Genomic DNA, 21,082 nt, shown 5'->3' with positions numbered 1-21,082 from the left:
TTTGCAGTCGCCGGTAAATAAATAGCTCCTCCCATTGCAAGCCGTTCATTTTTTCAGGATATTTTTTATTCTTCCCTTCGAAGTTTTCGATTGCTGAGGAACGCACTACGACGAATTTTTTCCCTACTTCCATAGCGTACGGTAGATCTAGTAAAGTATTTCGCCATGTACTTTTAAACGATAAATTGAGCATGCTGAAGAACAGCCAAACGGACACACGAAGATTTTTTTTTAGGAATGGAAAATTTTCACCGTGTTCTCAGAATCTTCATATTTACAAGGGTGTAATAAGTTTTCATACAGCTTAGCTGTATGAAAACTTATAATGGCTAAAAGAGTACTGTTTCTCATAATTTCTTAAATTTTCAATGGCGAAAGGACATTCATTTAGGTTTTTCAGGGATGGGGGTAGACATGAAAGCTAAAATAGAGAATTCTTTCAAAACAACAGACTTCTCATTCTTCTAAGTTCATTGCCGCCATTAATAAATAGCATGTATTTAAAACATGCGAAAACTTACTCAGATCAAATCTAAGACACCTTCACAGACGTAACTTTGTTTAATATTTTTTGAACAAATAAAAATGTCCTTTTTTTATTTTGCATAATTTTAAAGTAATTTAATATATATAAAAGGGAAGCAATACCACATCTTACGTAATTAAACCAGCATATTTAATTGGAACTCCTATTGGTTAACTTGGGTATTAACAATACTTAGATGCACATATAATGTAAAACTATCAGCTGACTGATGAGATCCAAAAAGTTGGAAACGCAACGCAGTAGGGAGCTTATCCGCTATGCATGTAATGAAAAGGCAATGAGTAATCTTCTTCTCACGATGATCGACTCAGTATGGAGGAAAGCATGAGGTTATTAATGCTACCAAATTGCCTAAATGAATTATGAACACTTTATATTCTTACTTCAACTAAGTTATACTTGGCAAAGATGTGATTTTATGTGTGCACGAATGCGAGTTTAAATATATCACCAATAAATAGGTCCTCCTAGCAATAATACTTTGAAGAATATTATAAGAGTTGAGATGTGGAACTACCCAAAGCACTAAGTACTCTGAGAAGAAGCCACAACATTCAATAATTTGTTCGCACTACTCCTAAACTGATCGTATCTGCTCTTTCATGTGCAATCATGCGTTTTCAGTTACTGTAGCGGAAGAAAATGAATATGGGAAGGAAAGGGGCGCACTAGCTGTGAACTTTGTTCCACTTATATTAGCCTTAAGAAGATCGCATCGGTTGCTTTGAATCTAAACACACGAACTGGCTCCACAGGCTATTCGTTAAAGTGAACAGCGCAAAATGTAAAAGATCATTTTGCACACAGAACACAAAAGTGGTGCGAGCTGAATAGCAAAGCACTTTCAAAAGCTCCCAAACTTCTTACATGCATTCTCCATCGTTCAATTTCAGTTCTGTATTCGGCGAATACCCTTTTCCACACCTAATGCAATTCATTGAGGGATCACTGGGTGTTCGAGTTATTTACATAAAAAATAAGGAAGTGAAGTCAGGAATAAGAGAACAAATGAACACTGGAAGCCTCATCTTGTGGAAGAGCAACCACGGTCGCCTCATTTCGAATCAAGTAACACACCACCACTAACATGCACCTTAATTTCAAGCACATATATGTTTGGGGCATCCCCCTTTTTTTTTTAGTTCTCTCTCTCTCTCTCTTTGGAGTGAGTGAAAAGAACTGCTCTGTACATGTTTATCATCGTTTGCTGTATGTGCACATTGGTTCATGCTGACTCGGAAATCAGCTTTTCAGCAGTGCAGGACAAAAACGCAGCAGCAGGCAGTCTCCCAAGAATTTGAATGTCAATAGTGGAAAGGACTACGAACGCCGCAAATTACGTGGAAATATTGGAAAGAAAATTACTGCTAGCAATTAATAATCTCTTACCGACTGCCGGCTGGCTAAGTATTGGAAACGATGCTTTCTCTTAAACATTTATTACAAAGAAGGATGCAGCTCCCGAACAACTAATGGAGCACAATTCCAAGGATAATACATTCTGTAAAGCTGCACGTGAGATTTTGAACAGGCTTTCGCGTAACTGAGAATTAACTGAAGCTTTTTTTTAGAAAATCATGTAATAATTACGAAACAACTGCAGTAGTTTAATACGATACATTTAATATTAATAACTGATTTCTATTTCAAATACCCCAATGATAAGGTGGTAGGAAAGATGTTTTTCATAGTGTATTAACATGACAAAATAAATCTACATCCTTTGAGGCACTCCATTTGCAATTAAATGATATTTCTCAAAACTTTTCTGAGCATTTAAAAATATACGTAAACTACAATTATATTTGCATCAATGCAGAAAACCGAGCAAGATTCGATATTAGTCATTAAAAATAGTTAACTTTCTTCTCCTAAGAAATTGCCTGAAATGCTACGGAGTGTTTTGCCGAAGCGTTTTGTTCAAGCTACGTGTACTGTGCCCAGATACGAAATTGGAGAATTAATTAAACCGATTGATTAAAGCACGGAAGCTATCTGTCAAAGTATGATGGCCAGAGTAAGAAGCGACTTCATTAGCAACTTTCAGAGGAGCCCATTATGGAGTAGAGCCCGTGCATCTGAAAAATTACTTGAATTGCCTTTGGAAGGCGAGGCACAGTACAGAAAATAACAACAGGGGAGAGTGAAGTGAACACAACTGTCACCTGTTTTTCCTTTTCGGAAACTCCTCAGATCTTTTAATAACAGGAAACATTCATTCCGTGAGATTTTGACTGCTGACCAATAAGGAAGAAATCTGTGTTGTTTGTCAAGCCAAAAATCCCCGATAATCCATAATGACAGTAGGTCGTCAGTTAGGAGACGATCAAATGAGAGATGGGATCGAGTATGGAGTTATGGTTCAACTCTCTCTGTGGTGGATGCGGAATCTTTTCGTTGAATGTACTTCGTGTTAGCCAAAGTATCAAGTACGTCTACTCTTTCTTCATCCTTTATCTACAAGACGTAACTGGATAAGTGGTGGGTCCAAAATCGGTTTACATGAGCTTCGACTTGTATGACTGGTCGAATGTGTACAGAGCTCCAAATTGTACTGAATACCATTCTCTAATGTTCTTTTCTAGGTGCTGCAGATGCAAATAAGTTTTCAGAAATTAGCCTGAGCATGTTTTTGTTAACTGCACAACTTTCTGTATTGAATTAGGCTTAGGCAGAGTTTGCCATCATTTTCTTTGAAAACGAATCTAGTATCCAGAATTGCGATGTTCCTGGTATCCATGAGATAAGAACTTATCTCATGACCACTAACCCTTTCTATTCAAAAGAGGTAGATGCAAAATATTCGAAATTTCATCAATAAATTGAGAGAGAGAGAGAGACAGACTTGTTTAATGATTTACGCACGATCTGGCACGAAAAAAAAAAAAATCCGAGTTTCAACAGAATCCCTTCCACTTCGTTATAAGAACGGTTAACTCCTCACCTCTTGGGAATACTAACAGGCTGGCAGATGTCGCCTAGTCTCGCGACTGCGCTATGAAAGCACTTTAATAAGGAAATACCACTCGTAAGTCTCTCCTCAGAGTTTTAGATTTCTCAATGGCAGTTCTTTTCTTTTGTATCTTTTTCCAAGTTTCCATTAAGAACCTTTCGTTTCCCTGTCGGATATTCTTGGGATTGTCAGCCAGTTTCCGATAAGTACACCAGCTGATGTACACTTAATCAACTGTGGGCTCATTCTGTTTACTGCGACAATTTTCTCAATTTGAATTTTCGGTAGTATTTATTCTCTCTTTCTGGGGTTTGAACTCTGTCTACGATGAGAGGAAAATTTACTTTTCAGGTGTTTCAAGCTCAAGTGAATTAGCCCGTCTCATACGGAAATCTCTGAAAACCCGACCCGGTGGAGAACACACACACACACACACACACGCAGACCAATTAACAAAGATATCTCGCGTTATATGGCTTTAATTCTTTCAGCTGAGTGTCCTGCATAATAATGTCCCTCTCTCTCTCACACACACACACACACACACACAGCTTGTTTCGTATTTAAAATATCTTGCAAGAAGACTCTTTAAAGTTTTCTTGCAAGATATGTTGCATTCTTTTTAAGATATTCTTAAAATTAAAATTATTTTAATTTTAAGACTTGAATTTCATTACATCTCAGGCAAAGATATTCAAAAATTGTTATTAAAGTAACTCATTAAAGATTTCTTTAGAAATTCATAAAGCTGGAAAAGTCGCACTCGAGCGCCTTCTGAATGCAGTGGCACTTTGAGGGCGTGCGTTTACAATGCTAAGAAATTAAATGGGAAAAAATAAATAAATAAAATGCTGTTCTGGTAAAAATAGGTGTGTAGCAACACGCGCTCTTTCACTTTCGGGATGTTTCGCATGCACTCCCCAGGGGTGACTAGAATGAAAACGCTGCAGGAGCGCTTTTAGAATTGCCCGTAAGTTTCTTGGGAGATCACTGAAAGCCTTTTCGGAACGAAATCTGAGGGGAAGCTCACTTATCAGTTTGCATTATGTATTGCACGCGAAATAACTCTACGAATAGGAACAGTGAAAAATGTTAGACTTTATCACTCTCATAATACACAACTGATATTAAATTAGAATTCTTTTAAATCGAAAATAGGAGGGACAAAATCAGTTATTACACTTGCGTGCCACCCTGACAGTGCTGGCAAACTTTGCTTTGCTCCGGAGAGAGTCTCGATTTGGCGATGGAGTTGTGTTCAGTCCTCAGTACAGCGGTTGACTCGGGAGTGAAACATCCCTGCTTCAGGGAAGGGGGACTTCTCCCCACATCGTGGGACCGGATGCTGCTCGTTAATGAGAACTGGTGGTGCAGGCAATGACGCTGACAATGCGAATCGCATCGCTGGCACTTAACGGATAAGATGGAGCGATTTCGCTTTACGCAGCGACCGTAGCAAGCATTCCTCGCAGCAGTTCGGAAGGCATCGTTGAGCCAGCAATAAATGAACGGGTTATAGCACACGTGACTCATAGCTAACCAGTGACACATCAGAAATATGGTGGAGCTTCGTATCATTGGGTTTGCGCTTTCAGTGGTGTCAGAGATGATGTTGTAGACGTTCAGCGGAAACCAGCAAACTGCAAAGATCGCTACCACCAAGACCAACATCGTTACCGTCCTCTTCTTCGATCTGTTTTGACTGATTAACTGATCTTCGGTGACCACCCCAAGGATCTCTCTGGCCCACACGTGGTACACTATTCTGATGTAAGCCGCAGCTGTAATAGTCAAGGGGATGACGTATTGAGTCAGGAATGTCACCACCGTAATCCACTTCCGGTACTCCCGTTCCGGATGAGGGTACCGCACTTGGCAACGCACCAAAGTCCTGTAGCTGAAGAACTCGACAATTTTATTAAAGGCGGCATGCGGTACGGACAGAAGTATGGCAAGACTCCAGATAATAATCAGCTTTAGCCAGGCAGGAAGTGATTTTGTTCTTTGTCGGAATGGATTGATTATAACTTGATATCGGTCCAGTGCGATGCACGTCATAGTGAAAGTTGATACGTAAACGGAGGACACCTGAACTACAGGTAAGAAACTGCACATAAAGAAACCAAACGGCCAGTTATCCAAAAGATTTCTGGCAATATTGAAAGGGATGTTCAGAACTGTCATGAGGAGGTCGGATATAGAAAGATTCACGATGAATGTGTTAGTTGTAGATCGCATCCCTCTCCTCAGACAAATCACTCGAAACACGAGACCATTGCCAAATATCGATACGATCATCACGAGCGAGTAACACAAAATGATGACTATGGCGCGATGACGCTCATCGTTTCTGTTCTCATCTTTGACCAGACGAATTATGTCCAAGGTCCAGTTCAGAAAAGTTTGATCCAATGATGAATTATTTTGCTCATGATCGTCTTCGGAAACAGAAATAAATAACTGAGGTAACGACGAAGCCTGATCACCCGTGGATTTCGGCAGGTTGGCAGCCCTCTTTAATGATCGCTGCAGAATAAACTGTTGCAGCAGGTCCTTTGCAGACATCGCTTCAACAAGAAATCACTTCGAAATACGCCAAGTCCTCTCCAAGTCATAAAGAACACGTCGATCAGCTGACGTGGAATCAGGAAATGCTGAAAAAGAAAGAAATACAAATTAAAGATGGCAATTACATTTTCATACGTCTATCATGGTTTACATATTTTTTCATTTTCAGTATACCACATCATGAAATTGGAATGTTATTGAAGCTAATTAAGCCAATTCGCGATAGATCCTTAAACAATCCTGTTATGTGCATTTTTAAAAATAGAAAAGTCCAGTTTTAGGATTTAAGAGATTAAATGAATTCATATTAATTGAAAATCCAGTGAAATCGGGCGTAATTTGGATCTGCGCTAATAAATGCTATCGCTTAGAATTCATTGGCTAAAATATATGTAAAAGTTCCTCTGCTGCTTGCCTAATCTAGATAATCAGTATTGGGGGCGAACTGATAAATTCTTCACCAGCATGCACTATCTTGAGCTTCATTCCTACTCAAATGGGGTCACTGCAGAGGATCGACCTCCTCCATTCGGCTCCGTCTACGCCCATGTTCTCCTCCAATCCAAGGCGTTGGCGATCCCTTCCCAAGCCGTACGACTAGCGTTATTGATGTCTCATCTTACTTGTTTTCACTGATGACTTCATCTCACGAAGTCTTCTTTGCACATTGGTTTTTGAACTCCACTGTTCTCCTCCCCAGGATATGCGAGTTTTCGATCTAATCCAATTGCGTCATACCATTTGCATGTCTACAAATATTTAACGGATCTAAAAAAAAATAAATAAATAAAAATTGCTTACTAGAACAGTTTTCTGGCATCTAATATTGGCCCATCCCCACCACCTTAATACACCATACATTGCCCGTTATGACAAGAGGCATCATATGTAGTTACTTACAACATCGGTTTTCTCCCCCGGAAAACTTGCTTGCAGATATTACTATAAACACAGACACATATTTCTAGTACTTGGCATCCTGCAGCAACAATAGCTAGAACTTCGTTTCTTATAATACAGTACGCAGAAAGCAAAGCCGTCAAAATTAGACACGCTGTCTCTCTCTCTCCCCATTAATGTATATCCTAGTGAGCATAACAATATGATCCACGATGTTTTTAACCTCACTTATTGGAAGTAGTTTCCATGAAAGTGCTACACGTGACTGTTTTAATTGTCCTTGTGAAACAGATGGTAAGACGTTCTTGAGAAACTTAAGGATTTCAGTGGAAATTATAAAATCATTTTAATTTTTGTTACCTTCGACAAAATTAATCCAATAAGAGCAGACGATTTTAATCGCTTTTTTCCGAATATTAATCACGCCTAGTGAACGTAATCTTGCACCATCTTTCACTTTTTTCTTGCGTATTAAATATCCCACCTTTCATAATGGGAACGCACCTGCCTTCTTAACTTTTCTGAAATAAAGAATACTGCCCATGGTAACATCCTGACTAGTTGAACTAAATTTTCTTCATTTTTCATAAATGCTGAAAAAAAATCCACACGATTTGGTAATTTGTGAAAAATAATAATTGCTTCTTCATTAGAAGACAGAAATCCAAAGACGTAGAATGTGGTTAGCAGTCTCACAAAACCAAAATGTAAAATCTGACAAATAAGAGATTATTTGGAGAAAATTGTTGATTTAAATATTATATTATCCTTGCAAAATTCATTCCACATTTTATTCCTTGCGAATAAGAATAAAAAACAATAAATGAAGGGTTAAGATTAATGTTAAAATTATACGACGACATTATTTGAAGGAATATGACCCCGACCTTTAAAAACATGGAGATTTTTAATTGGTCAGTTCGAGAATGGAAAAATAAAATAGGAAATAATTGGGAAAAGATGAAAGAGAGAAAATTCTCCTTTATGAAGAAACGAGTGTGAGATTCCACCAAATTCTGAAGAAGCGAACCGAGTCAGCTTTGATATATGGACCAACAGGACTTAGTCCTCCATTTATTTAGTAATTAAGCATTTAAAAGATAATTAATAAATTAAGAGACAATTCAGGCTTCACAGTTTGTAATGAAAACGACCTTCACAGTAAATGCAAAACACCCGTATGATTAAAATCATTTTTTTGAAATTCAAATTAATATGACAACCTTGTGGTTATCCTTAATTCTCGCACTCACCGACAGTAGTCCATCCCTATATTACGCTATTTGCTTCGACATGTACTACCACTTTATAAGGATACGGCATCCGCTGTTCATTTATTGGTTCTTGGAACTCTGCATTTTCTTTAAATATTTTTCGAAAATTTTAACTTGCGTTAACGCTGCGGTAACCAATTAAAGTTTGAAGATTTATAATGGGAGAGAGTCGCTAGGAAATATGAAGATCCCTTCCTCTTAAAAGTGACAAATCTGGTCGATGAATATGATGTTTTGAAAGAATTTTGCAGTGAAAGCTCCCGCAGAGCTGAGGAAAAGATGAAATTCTTTCTCCTAGCACATCATCCTTAATATATTATAAGAGACGAGGACAAACGCACAACTAACTTCAGATATATTATACTTTTACAAATACTAAGCTGTCGGCGCTGCACATAACTCGCATTGAAAACAGTTCGAAGAATCATCTCGGAAATCAAGGCGGTCTGCATTTCTTTGCATTCTTCTTACTAGTTCTGAAATAAAGAAAGCTGCCCATTGTGATTAATTAACGTATCCGTGTTTGTTCAATCACAGCTTATCAAATAACACTGAAGATATTGTCTAAACAAGGATAGGAGCGCCGTGATCACTTGCACTGGAACTCGGCTGACAGAGCACGATTGTGAATCTGCTGGAAGAACGAGGTTGGTAATTCTTGAGTAAATAATTTGGTACTTAGGAGGGGGGGGGGGTGTTGAGCTGATAAATTCTTCAGCAGCATTCATTAGAAAATGAATATTTGATAAAGAACACTGTGTCGAAAAGTGTTTCTAATTGCTCTCTTACCTGAGATGTTGGACGAGGATCATTAGATTAAAAAAAAAAATGTTCAAAAACTAATCTTAATTAGTAGAGTAGTGAAGAAACCATCTTTGTTAAAATAAACGACTTTTTTTCACTGAGCACAAAACCACTTTGGTTGAAAAGATCTATTAAATAATCTCCGCGTCCCCCCCCCCCCAAAAAAAATTCTGCAATAAAAGAGAAAAACTACACTGGCTCGAGTTTTAGCTTGACGAGATGCACTTTGAAGATTGAGATCTTGCTTTGTTCCCCTTCTGAAGATGATTCATCTAATATCGCTTAGAACGGCGATCAACCAGGCTGTCATTAATGCAGGTGTGATGGATGGCTTAACACATTCATAAACTTTCTTCCATTTTTTAAAAAAATCTAATTCAACTTTTTACGGGTTAATCGAATTGCTTTTGTCTCCCCTTTAAAAAAATCTTTTATTCTTTTACTTTACATCTTTTACTAGTAAAAATTTATATTTAGATATTATATTGGGGGAATAATAAAATTCCTCTTATCCTTAACAGATGAGAATTCTGAATGATAATGTGTACTACCAAAAAAAAAACCTCCTGTGAAGAGGGGAAAATGTAACGTTATGAAAACTGGAAAGCCGTTATTAAAATCTCTTAAACTATTAAAATATGTGCTTGTGATCTACAAATTATAATTCATGACCCTTTCAACCATCGGACGTACGTTATTTATAGGGCAGTATAAAATGCTATTCATCTTTACTTTTCATGAAAGAGTGCGGGGCAAACCTTTGTAATGAAAACTAAAGGTGAGTGGCATTTCATATTGCCCTATGAGCGCGCACATTCACACACAAATCAAATACGTGTTAGTAGAGGCCAAATTTTCCGTATTTTACGCTGTTCCTGCTTCGCCTTTAAGACACCGTCCAATTAGTGTAAGCTGCTCCAAAGATCCTTTACGGTAATATAACTTTACTTCACCGTTACAACATCCCGATAACATTTCATCGTGGTGTATTTGTTATTGTACTGAGTTTTTTATTTGCTCAGCCATATTAATTAACATCAGTGGAATGAGTACGCGATGAAGCAACAGTTTCGTTCTGACCAGTGTACAATCCATCATGGTTTTTATAGTCATGGCAAATGTCAATTTCAAGGAACTGCTTTTATTTTTATTTATTTTATTTTTTTCAGTGAAAGAATAGTTCCTGATCATCCCATGCATCATAAACGCAATGCTGGATTACCTTCTTTAAACAGAATAACTTCTTATGGCCAACATTGCTCCGTGACTGAACTCATGATTGCTAACCTGGGCACGCTGATCACACAAACACGGTCGGGTCATTGCGAACAATAGATCCAGTCAATCCCAAGAACCCCGAGCCCACGAATTCAGATGAACAACACGAACATTTGCCCAATTTTAAATTCAAATGTTATATTCATGTTTATTATCCATTAATAGTCCTGCTATTCATTATTGCTCACGTAAACAGTTGAGGACTGCATAAATAACATTCGACACTGAGATGAAAATATTTATCGGGGAGAATCGCTTTCAATTCACTCAGCAGGGGAATTGTTTCTCTTTAGCTGTCCAAATATGAGATAAGGATTGAAATGCCGAAGACCGAATTGAAAGAGCGAGGCATAAAAACAAATCCAATGAAAACGTGTTTTTATAATCTTTGCCGCCTAAGTTGAAAACTGCGAACGTTACAGTTCAGTATTTCATGCTTTGTGCGATCAGAAAGAAAGGAAGGATGCATAAAAATGTAAGCATCAGATCATATGCGAGGACGCTCAACTTTTAAATCCCGCATTTGTTCATAAAGTGAAAATGTAATCTACAGAAAAACAGCGTACTTCTAATGAACACAAAAGACTACTGTAAATGTGATCAGAGATGTCTTTCTCACAGAGGCGATTAGCAATACGTGTAAAACAGGGGTAGCAAACTGGAGGCACGCTACCTTAATGATTTCTTTTCTAAAAATGAATGTTTCTAACATCCTGCGGGAATTAAAACAGAAAAAAATTCAAACTTCTAAATGTTTTATGAGCTTTAAACAAAAATAAAACTCATTACTACGATTCTTTGTACCATGTTAGTAGTATACCAGGCACTCTGATCAAGATAAGGAATCGTGACGTTCTTGGGTGATAAGATAATTGACATCATGGGTTTGGAATGTTTGAAATTTTTCTGGGGAGGAACATATGTGTTTTGTGATGTCACGTTGTTTGTTTTGTTCGCATTTGGTTAGAAATAAGGAATCGTGTGATCGGCGGGACACTCTGAACAAAATAGGGGTAAAGTGAATGGGGAAGCGACGATATCTGTGTCCTGGATGTGTGTTGTTATTAGATGAAGATAAGTGACGCCATTTCTTGGTTGTAAATAACCAGAAAAGCTTTTACTACTTAATTTAGATTACTATCCGATTAGCTCTCTGTATTAATTCCTTCCCACAGTTGCTCATGCTATGTTTTCCCAAGCTTGGTGGGAAAGCCTATGTGCCGTTTTGTTTAAGGTAAGTGTTATTTATGGTTTCGAATTCAAAGTGCTGTTGAGTATGGAATTCTGACATTTGAAATAATTTTTTTTTCAAATTGATTGGTTATTTTCTCTATTTTACTTTTAAATTTCAATTTAACTGCATATTGTAACTGAGTAACTGAGCAAAATTAATAAATAAAATGTAGGTGAATTTATTTTCCAACACTGTAGATTTCTCATTAAGCGTTATCTTAAAGATATCTCTCTTATTATACACAGTAAGTAACGAAAATTTTCTTTATTGAACTCTTCGGAAAATGTTAAGAGTGTAAACTAAATATTTTTAGGTAATTACATGTTTCGATATTTTCTCTGTGAATATAGTTGTAAATAGTATTTCAGCAAAGTAAAATATGCAATTGTAAACTGAAATGAACAAAGATGTGCGTTTTTGTTGTTGTGTTTTTCCACAGTGAATTTTTTTTACTCAGTTATGCAAAATCTACAGTAGGTGAAAAATACGAATTTTCGGTTATCATTGGTATAATTGATTGTCAGTTTCCTTTGAATAAGACTTCAAATTTATTTCCTAAAGAAATTTGTATTTCTAATGGAAGTATTGTAAGATATGCATTGACAAAATCACCTTGTAGGTGGAAAGAATTACCCGAAAGAGTTAAACAGAATTCTTGGTTAATAAAATAACCATCAGCTGAAGTGGGAAATGGGTTCACTATCTCTGGACAAACTAAGAAATTGGATGATAGAATCAACATGCAAATATTACTCGCCAAAGGAAGAGAAAAATCAAAACGTTAATGAGGTTAATAGGGAGGCCTGATGCTGAAAAGTACATTCCTCAAATTGAAGATTAAAAATTGAATTTGAAAAAAAGATTTTCTGATTTCAACCAGTTTGAAAATGAATTATTATTATTCAGTTCACTTTTTTTTTAAATTCGTATTGAAAATGTTGACGAAGAATTACAAATGGAAGTAATTGAACTCCAGTGCAATACTGAACGAAAAAATAAATATAACGAAGTTGGCATACCAAATTTTTATAAATACCCCGGCAGTGAATATCCCAAATATAAAATTTATTGTGCAAAAATGTTGTCAATCTTTGGAAGCACCTATGAATGTGAGCAATTAGTTTCAATTATGAAACTTAATAAGTCAAAGTTCCGCTCACGGATGAAAGATTCTAGATTAAATTCAGTACTTCATATTGCAACACGAAACGAAAAAGCAGATATTGACATGTTAGTACAGAGGAAAAGATGTCAGGTTTCGGGATCAAAATCAAATAAAAAAAAAAAAAAAAAGGACGCGTAAAAAATCTTTATTTTTGTAAGTCAAAATTATGTATTTAAATAATTTTCTTAAAGTATGAATAAAGTGTAATTGAACTTATATTTTCTAGACTTGTTATATTTTTAAAAATAAAAATGGTTATAAATTTAAATGGTGGTGTAACAGTTTACGTAAGTCGTAAAGGCCAGGCAACAAAAGGGCCTTTGTTAGAGCCTTTCTTTTTTTAGTTTATGTTTTGGTTCACAGAATAATATGGCACGCATCAGCTATGCATCTAATTGGCTGGCACTTTGCTGCGTTTGAGTTTGAGACCCCAGATGTAAACGAAGAATGCTTATTATTGATTGTTAACTATTATGTTATTATGCTTCGTTTGCTCTGGGTTTGTATGTGTGGGGGGGAGAGAGACGTCAAGCAATGTCGAGCTTCGTCATGATTTATTGATTAATAAAATATGGTCCCTTCTATTTTGAATTACATAATGAGAGAGAGCGAGAGCAACTCATAACGGATTTTAAAATACTAGAAACGTTGCTTGTGAGAATGATTTTTGCTTAAAAAATGCTTAATTTTTCTGTTGTCAATATATAACATTACAGTTGCATTTCTTGCCTTGTTCAGAGTATAATTGTTTTTATCTGTCTTTAGTGTTACAGATAGCTTCTGCTTTTAGAATGTTTTCCCTTAGAGAATACACTAAATTTAGGGAGTCATCCTATGTAGAAAAGCCTCCGTTGGTTTAGACGAACCAACGGAGGCTTCTCGTCTATGATGCGAGGAACCTTTATCGGGGGTTTTCAATTAAATAGTGAGATCGCTGGACTCGTACGAAGGTAGAGGTTTTTTATCTCGAGGAAACTCGTTTTTTCCCCCTCATAACCGGTAAACTTGCAAGAAGAAAAGACGCAATATACAGACCTAGAACACTACTAGGAGAATTAAGGATTAACCAAAATATTCCATCCGATTTGGATTCGAATGTGTGCACAGCAAAGTGCCGGTCTGCGCATGAGCGAAAATGAAGAAGGATCTATGTCGAGCGATGCTGTAAAACAACTTCTAAAAAGGACAACTCATTTTAATTGCCCATTCGATGTATTTATTTAATCAAAGAAGAAACTGACAACTACTAGAAGGACACAAGAATTGGGGAGCCTCGTTGCCCTCCGACACGACCTCATTAACATTCAGTGAGGGCATTCACAATTTGGATTTCATGTCATCCTGCTTTATTATTGTGGCATGAATATGATGAATATTCTAAATGGATGCTGAAAGTATAGCGTGGATGTGATTGCAAGCGATCTCGATTATCAGATTAACTACATAAAAGTTCTATTCCTCATTAGATTAGATCACACAGGAAAAGTCTCCATCGCAAGTGGACTGTGATAGAGACCTACTAACTATTATGAATACACCTAAAAACCTAACACTTTCTAGTTATGTGTATACGCTCGTGTAATTAACGATATCGGTGGTGATGTTCTGTGTTAGTAAAAAGTAGTTGATTTATTTTGTATATTTCCTGCTGTGCCCACTTGGAGTGAAAGGGTTTCCCGTCTAACGAGCTCACTATCAATTATAAGATCTTACCCTGTTTGCCAACTTGTATGCAAAGTTTAGTAATGAAAATGCATGCTAGCAAATGTCAGACTTAATACAACCGAAGTGGGAAAAAAACATAATAATATAAAACAAAAGATCTAAACTAGAAAATATCACAACTGGAAACAGATTCACAATCGTGGATATAAGTCTCTCAATAAAACCTTCACCTATTACCAATTGTCCCCGCCGCCATGGAAATCCATCCCGGTTACACTGCACCCTTCACTTTCTACTAATTTTCTTCAATGCTATCATTTTCTTCGAATTTTCTTCGAAACAGATTCACAATCGTGGATATAAGTCTCTCAATAAAACCTTCACCTATTACCAATTGTCCCCGCCGCCATGGAAATCCATCCCGGTTACACTGCACCCTTCACTTTCTACTAATTTTCTTCAATGCTATCAAATTTTCTTCGAAGCAATCATTGCTACAATGATTGCTTCATATTATTCTTACGCACAACTTCGCATGTAACAGTTACTTAAAACGTCCGGCGAAGAAGTAATATTCATGTAACACATAACAGTCGCAGTCTACAATTATCACTCAGCATCAATTACATTAAAGATTGTACAAAAGGGAAAACATCCATTTCTAAATCAGCATTTCAATGCTGATTTAGAAATTGTCAGTTGCATTTGATTATCCTGCTTATCTTTACATTATGCGTATGTCTCCTGTCAAATCCTTCCAAATGTCATTAAAGACTGACTGGACCGAAGATTGATCCCTGGGATCTTACATGAAAAACTTGCATGAGATTTATTTTGTAGTCGCGATCATACTCTAGAACATAATTTAATTTCAGATACAACGTGTCCTATTTGAACTAGACATTCTGTAGAGAGAGAGGATGAATTTATTTGATTTCACTCTGACCATCTTGGACGAAATCTTAAATCTCACTGTGGTATGGGTCGTTGTGAAAGTCTTTAGAATGTACGTGATTTTCATTGCTTAATAAGATCTTCACCTTGTTTATCGAAGAATTAGTGGCTTGAAAAACGTTCGGCCTTTAAACCGTGTTACTTTAAAAACTATAACAGCAATTAACCTCCAAATAAAGGATATTTGTTGCCAAGGGATCCAAGTAAGATAATAATTATCTCAGGCCAAATGATAAAGTTATCTTCTTCATATCATCTTCCTATTTCCCTCTTTTTACCTTGCGGCGTCGAGGGTTTATTAATCATCGGACCTCAATCGTTCATGGGATAAGGTGGTCAGCCCTACTCCCCGGTGTATCCTATGTCCGTTGTGTTGAATTCTCAAGGCCGGTTTTCCTGCTTTGCGGGGTGATAAACTGGGGGGAAAAACCCTACTGTCCACGCCCAAGACCGGCTATCTTGGATATGACTGAGGAATATCCTTCAGCTCCTCACGTCGTCGACGGGAATCGAACCTAGGACACTCCTTCCCCAGGCATATGGTTGCGAAGTGCACAGCCACTAGGCTAACCGCGCGGACAAAGTTTTCTTCTTATAAGAAAGAATGGTGAGAAAATCTACAATAGTTTATTTTCAAGTCACTTTGGTAACAGTGCAAAGAAAAATCACTTCCATGAATTTTACTTCAAATGAAATGATATTAGGCGTAGAATTTCTTGTCCATTGGAATGTCTCGAAATCATAAATATTGCAATGGGAAAGACATTTAACTGCTTGTTTTAATATTATGGAATTTTTGAAGGAGTCATTTTTTTTTTTCACTGATACTTCAAGTGTGATGCTTTCTGTGAACAACAAAGAAGGGCAAAAACTACTTAAAATATGAACGATACCAATAAAATGTGTGAATCAGAAAGTGCTATGTAAAAGGCTTAGCCTGGCGTTAGTCAAGTGATCTCACACATGGTATTGCTGTTGCAGTTAAATCCTTTAATGGATTCTCCCATTAAGGGATTAAAAGCGTACATAAGATAAATTACACGCAGAACAGGCAACAGCATACACTCCTTTTTCCCAAGATAGGATAGTTAAGTATAACATATATTTCATGTATTCTAGCCAAGATGGGATGATAAATGAATATCCCACCCCTCCGATAGATCAGACAATATTAAGGCAAAACCACTTACATTTTTAAGCCTCTCATATAAATGAAGGTCCATTAATTCCTGTTTATGGGAATACAGGAGTTCCTTATTTCTCTCGCTCCGTTATCTTCTTTCCTGTAATATGAGTTCTGCTCTTGAACTTCTTCCTTACGTTTTTCAATTGTAATTTCAAGAAAAAGGAAAATAATCATGTTTATTCCTTCAAAACGATATCCAAAAGTTACATTTAAAAAAGTTGATTTTTTTCCCCATTATCCGACAATAAAAAGTGCAATGGGTAAAGCTGACCGTTTGAATTTCAAAGGTAGATCATGTTATGTGACACTGAGTGGTATTTTAAAAATCTTCCTTCGACGTTCAGCATGTGCCGTCTACCCTACCTACAGAACTTCATTCTCAAAGGAGAAAACCAAAGTCACACGATATTGAAAGTGACTGAAAGCATAAAAGTTTGTAAAAAAAATTCCAATAAACTGAAAGGATCGAGTATTAATAAATTAAAAAAAAATCCGATAGTGAAACACAAGCATCAGAACTTTTTCACACTATCTGCACTCGCCGCCTCTCGAGGTAATCGATTCTAATCACGCACCGCTCTGAGAGGAAAATCCAGCTTTGCTGCGTTCATCTCAATTTCATGGATGTCCTTCCCTCTCCATAAAATTAAAATTTCCATTGACTGGTATTCTGTACGGCCCTTCGGAAGTTTGTACGTCTCAATCTTACCATTCCTCGTCTCCTGTTTGCTAGAGTCCGCAGTCCACAAATTCTCAATCTCTCCTCAATCTCCATTTCACGGTTTCTATATTATGTTTGACACTTTTCTTCACACCTCAATCGTACTACTGTGCACAGATCTGCGCACAGTATACGGATGAGTTCGTAACAAAGCCTTGTAAAGAGAGAAAATGTCAGTGTTCCTTTCAGCATTGCAGTTATCCTCCGAGTTGCATTTGCAACCTTTGTTATATCGCTCTTGAAATCTAAAATTCCAAAAATCCCTTGCCTGATCAGTTTCTTCTAGCATTCTCTAGCTTTTCCCACTTAAGTAGGGTAGCTGTTTGTAGTGAGGCTCCTACACAACCTCCTGTCTTGGGATGTAGCCACATCCAAGTTCTTCATCCTTAAGTCCTTCACCAGCTCCCTCCATCTCTTCTTTGGCCGTCCGAGCTTCCTGCTCCCCTGCACATCCATCTGCATGACCTTTCTTCTTACATACTCTTCCTCCCTCCTCATCACATGACCTAATCATCTCAACCTTGCCTCCTGTATCTTTGCTCCTAAGTTCGTAACTTTCACCGTTCCCCTTACATAGTCATTTCTCAGACTATCCTTTCTGGTCACATCGCACATCTACCTAAGAATTCTCATCTCCGCTACCTCCATCCTGCTGATGTTATTTTTCCTCAGGGCCACAGTTTCCATAGCATACGTCATAGCTGGCCTCACTACTGTTCTGTAGATTTTGCCTTTAAGATTGATCGGTACCATCTTATCTCATAGCACTCCAGCCATCTCTCTCCAGTTCCTGCATCCCACTTCCTTCTCAGCCTCACCATCCTCTTTCATTGTTGAAGCTAAGTATCTAAAGTCACTGACCTTCCTGATGACATTTCCTTCCAACTCTAGTTCCGTCTCCTGGCTGCCATCCACTTTGCAATACATATACTCTGTATTATCTCTGCTCAGTCTCATACCTCTCTCTTCCAGTACTTTCCTCCAACTTTCCAGTTTAGCTGCCACTTCTTCTCTTGATTCTGCATACAACATAGTCCAAGGCGCGTTTTCTCTCGCCTCCTCCGTCACCACCTCCATCACAATATTAAACAGGAACGGACTTAATGCTGACCCTTGATGCAAGCCAACTGTCACTGGAAAACTTTGTCTCTCCCAGGCAGGTTCGAACTCTTTTCTTCACATTTCTGTACATCTCCTGCATCAGTTTCTTCTAGCATAATCCTGCCAATATAATACGACACTGGATATCTCATTGCAACGAAGAGCATTACTAACATTAACCTGACAGCATTTTCATTTGCACAATATTTCGGCCTATTTAAACCATTCGGCTAGCGCTGAATGTCATTGCATTCATGATTATCCCGCCTATCTTTACATTATGCGTATGTCTCCTGTCAAATCCTTCCAAATGTCATTAAAGTAAAGACTGAATAACAATGAACCGAAGACCTGGGATACGCTACTAGTCATCAATTCTTGCAGACTAACACCCTCCATATACCACCTCTTTATCCATCAGTGTCATCCTCTTATCCATGACAATATTTCATAATCCAACCCCATATTCTCCAGTTTATGAAGAAGTCTTCCATGCTATCCTGTCAAAAGCTTTAACAAAATCCTAAAGTACCCCGCTGTGTTCATTTCCCATCTGACTCAACCGTGACGTTACTGCATAGCTTGCTGGTCAACCCATTTCTGTATGTGCTCTCATAAACTTTTTCGAAATCTTCACCAACACTCCAAAGATACTGCTCGGTCGATAGACACATTAGTCTTTCATGTAATCCTATCCTGATCTAAAAGTTTTTGGAACGTTATTTATTTATTTATTTGTTTCTTGTATTGCGTTTAGTTTTTATTATGTAATAAAAGAAAGACAACATCGTGCTCTTGGAAGTACAATAATTATGGATCATATATCTTTGTACCCAGTTGCTAGTCACTTTTGCTAAATGTTGGAGGAAGGGGGCACTAAAAACTCATTTGTTTACGCCAAAGATCCGCTAACTGTAAATCGAATGATTAAAAAAAAGGTTCCTCTTGACAGTGACTAGCACTTGAGTGTGATATAGCGTCACAGAAGTTGCATTATTTGTAGACGTCAAGCAACATTTATCTCGCTGCTGGGCTCAGGTTAATGCAACAGATATGCTAGGTATTTCACTAAAAAAAAAAAAAAAAAGTCAGGATCTCTGCGGAGCAATCAGAACGATACGAGCCGTTTGATTGGAAAGAGCCAGGTTAGCCGGCGTCATAAGGGAATTTCAGGGATTCTCCTTCGCATTCCCCGCCAGAAAGTCAAACATACTGGAGAACGCGCGCATTCAACAGACACGGCAGAACTGGCAACACAATTTCCTACTCTACCCGAGTAAATACCGAGATAAGAAAATTGAATTGTGTTAGACTTTTTGGTTTAGTACGTAACTTGGAAGACATCTATGTAAAATAGAAGACAAGGTGTGTGTAGCAACTGAGGCTAGTGCATTTCTGTAAATTGAGTGTTTCCTGGCCGATTTGACTGCTCTGTTGGAGGAAAACTCCTGCCACTTCCATACGAGACTGGCTGACTTAAAATGTGAGAGAGAAAAAGTTAAAAACCTTATTAAACATTAATTACAGATAGTACTCCGTAGCTCAGTCGGTACCGATGACACCCTCAGTTGGATAAACATGGGCTTGAATCCCGTCTGGGGTTCAAAGCACTTGTTATAAGTGCTTTGAACCCCAGACGGCGATAAGTGAGGGAGAGTTAGCACAGTTTACCTCCAGGGAACTTTTTCATCCTGTAAAACATCCAAACTGGTTGCAGAACACACAGGCATATTACATTAGCGTCTGTCGTAATGTGAAAGTGGTCTAATTATGAACAAATGGATGTCCAATAGATATAAGACCTAAATGCGCATCTATCTTCATTTTTCACTTCGATCGGAATGAAATGATAAAAGACAAAACATGAAATCGGACTCGGATTGTTCATTGCCGATATAATAATCAAATGGGAAATTAATTTATTAAGACTTACTTGCGCTTAGATTAAGATATAGTACACCAAATAGGTGATGGTCAGCACGAAAGTTATGTCAGCATGGAAATTTCTTCAGAATCATTCCTTATAGCTAGAAACACCTGTAACCAGTCGTCGATAGCAAACGCTGCTGTTACCATAGCAGCAATCTGAGGCATCTTGCTTAATGGAGTGAAAACTCCGAACTGATGTGCGGCGCTGGTTACTCTCTGGTAGTTACTGCTCTGCGTCTGCTTAAAACGCATGCCCATAGCAGAGAATCTTGGGAAATCTCTCGTGACAAACTGTCTAGTGTTTCAAGTGACGTTTTGCCTAACTTGAGTTTTTTGAAATGAAATTTATCTACTGATATTGATGCAAAAATGATACTTAATTCATATTCTGTTCCTCGTAAGCATAAGTACAGTAAGTTCTGTACTTCGTTTTATTCATTTATTTTTATTAATTTTTTTTGTGTGAATTCGTTTTTTCTTAATATTTTATTTTGCATATGATAGATATAGAATATGCAACATTTATTGTAGAATTCACCCGCCCTTCCTTTTTATATAAAAGAAGGTTCAGAAATATTTTTAGCTCTGTAAGTATTTGCTCCTACGTCAAGAAATAGTTAGCAGTTTTTTTCCCGTAAAATTTTAATTATATTATATTATATTCCTTTAATATTCATTTTTCGTGTTACTTTCAACAGAAATGTATACATTTATGTATGTAGGTAATATTTTTTTTTAATTTTATTTTTAAAACGATAAGGATATGTAGGCAATTCTTATTAAGAACAAGATATGAGTTCAGT

At 37.3% G+C, this 21,082-nt stretch overlaps 1 protein-coding gene across 1 annotated transcript; it reads right to left on the bottom strand.

Annotated features, from left to right (window-relative positions):
* Nucleotides 1-4,578: 4,578 nt before the first annotated feature.
* LOC150106206 (G protein-coupled receptor 83-like) lies at nt 4,579-20,475 on the bottom strand. Its single transcript, XM_090392233.1, has 2 exons — nt 20,284-20,475; nt 4,579-6,154 (listed from the first exon to the last, which is right to left on the bottom strand). Exon 2 carries the CDS (start codon nt 6,063-6,065, stop codon nt 4,677-4,679), a length of 1,389 nt encoding a protein of 462 aa, XP_090248359.1. The 5' UTR covers nt 6,066-6,154; nt 20,284-20,475; the 3' UTR covers nt 4,579-4,676.
* Nucleotides 20,476-21,082: the final 607 nt, after the last annotated feature.

The sequence above is a fragment of the Typopeltis vanoorti genome, chromosome 5 (assembly GCF_054136105.1).
Source record: "Typopeltis vanoorti isolate ZY-2024b chromosome 5, IOZ_Tvanoo_1.0, whole genome shotgun sequence".
Taxonomy (NCBI): Eukaryota; Metazoa; Arthropoda; class Arachnida; order Uropygi; family Thelyphonidae; genus Typopeltis; species Typopeltis vanoorti.
The sequence above is the reverse complement of the archived record's forward strand: the minus strand, read 5'-3'. Positions and strand labels throughout refer to the sequence as shown.

Excerpts from the sequence above, each read along its gene's own strand:
- LOC150106206 (XM_090392233.1), bottom strand. The coding sequence starts at position 6,065 with ATGTCTGCAAAGGACCTGCTGCAACAGTTTATTCTGCAGCGATCATTA.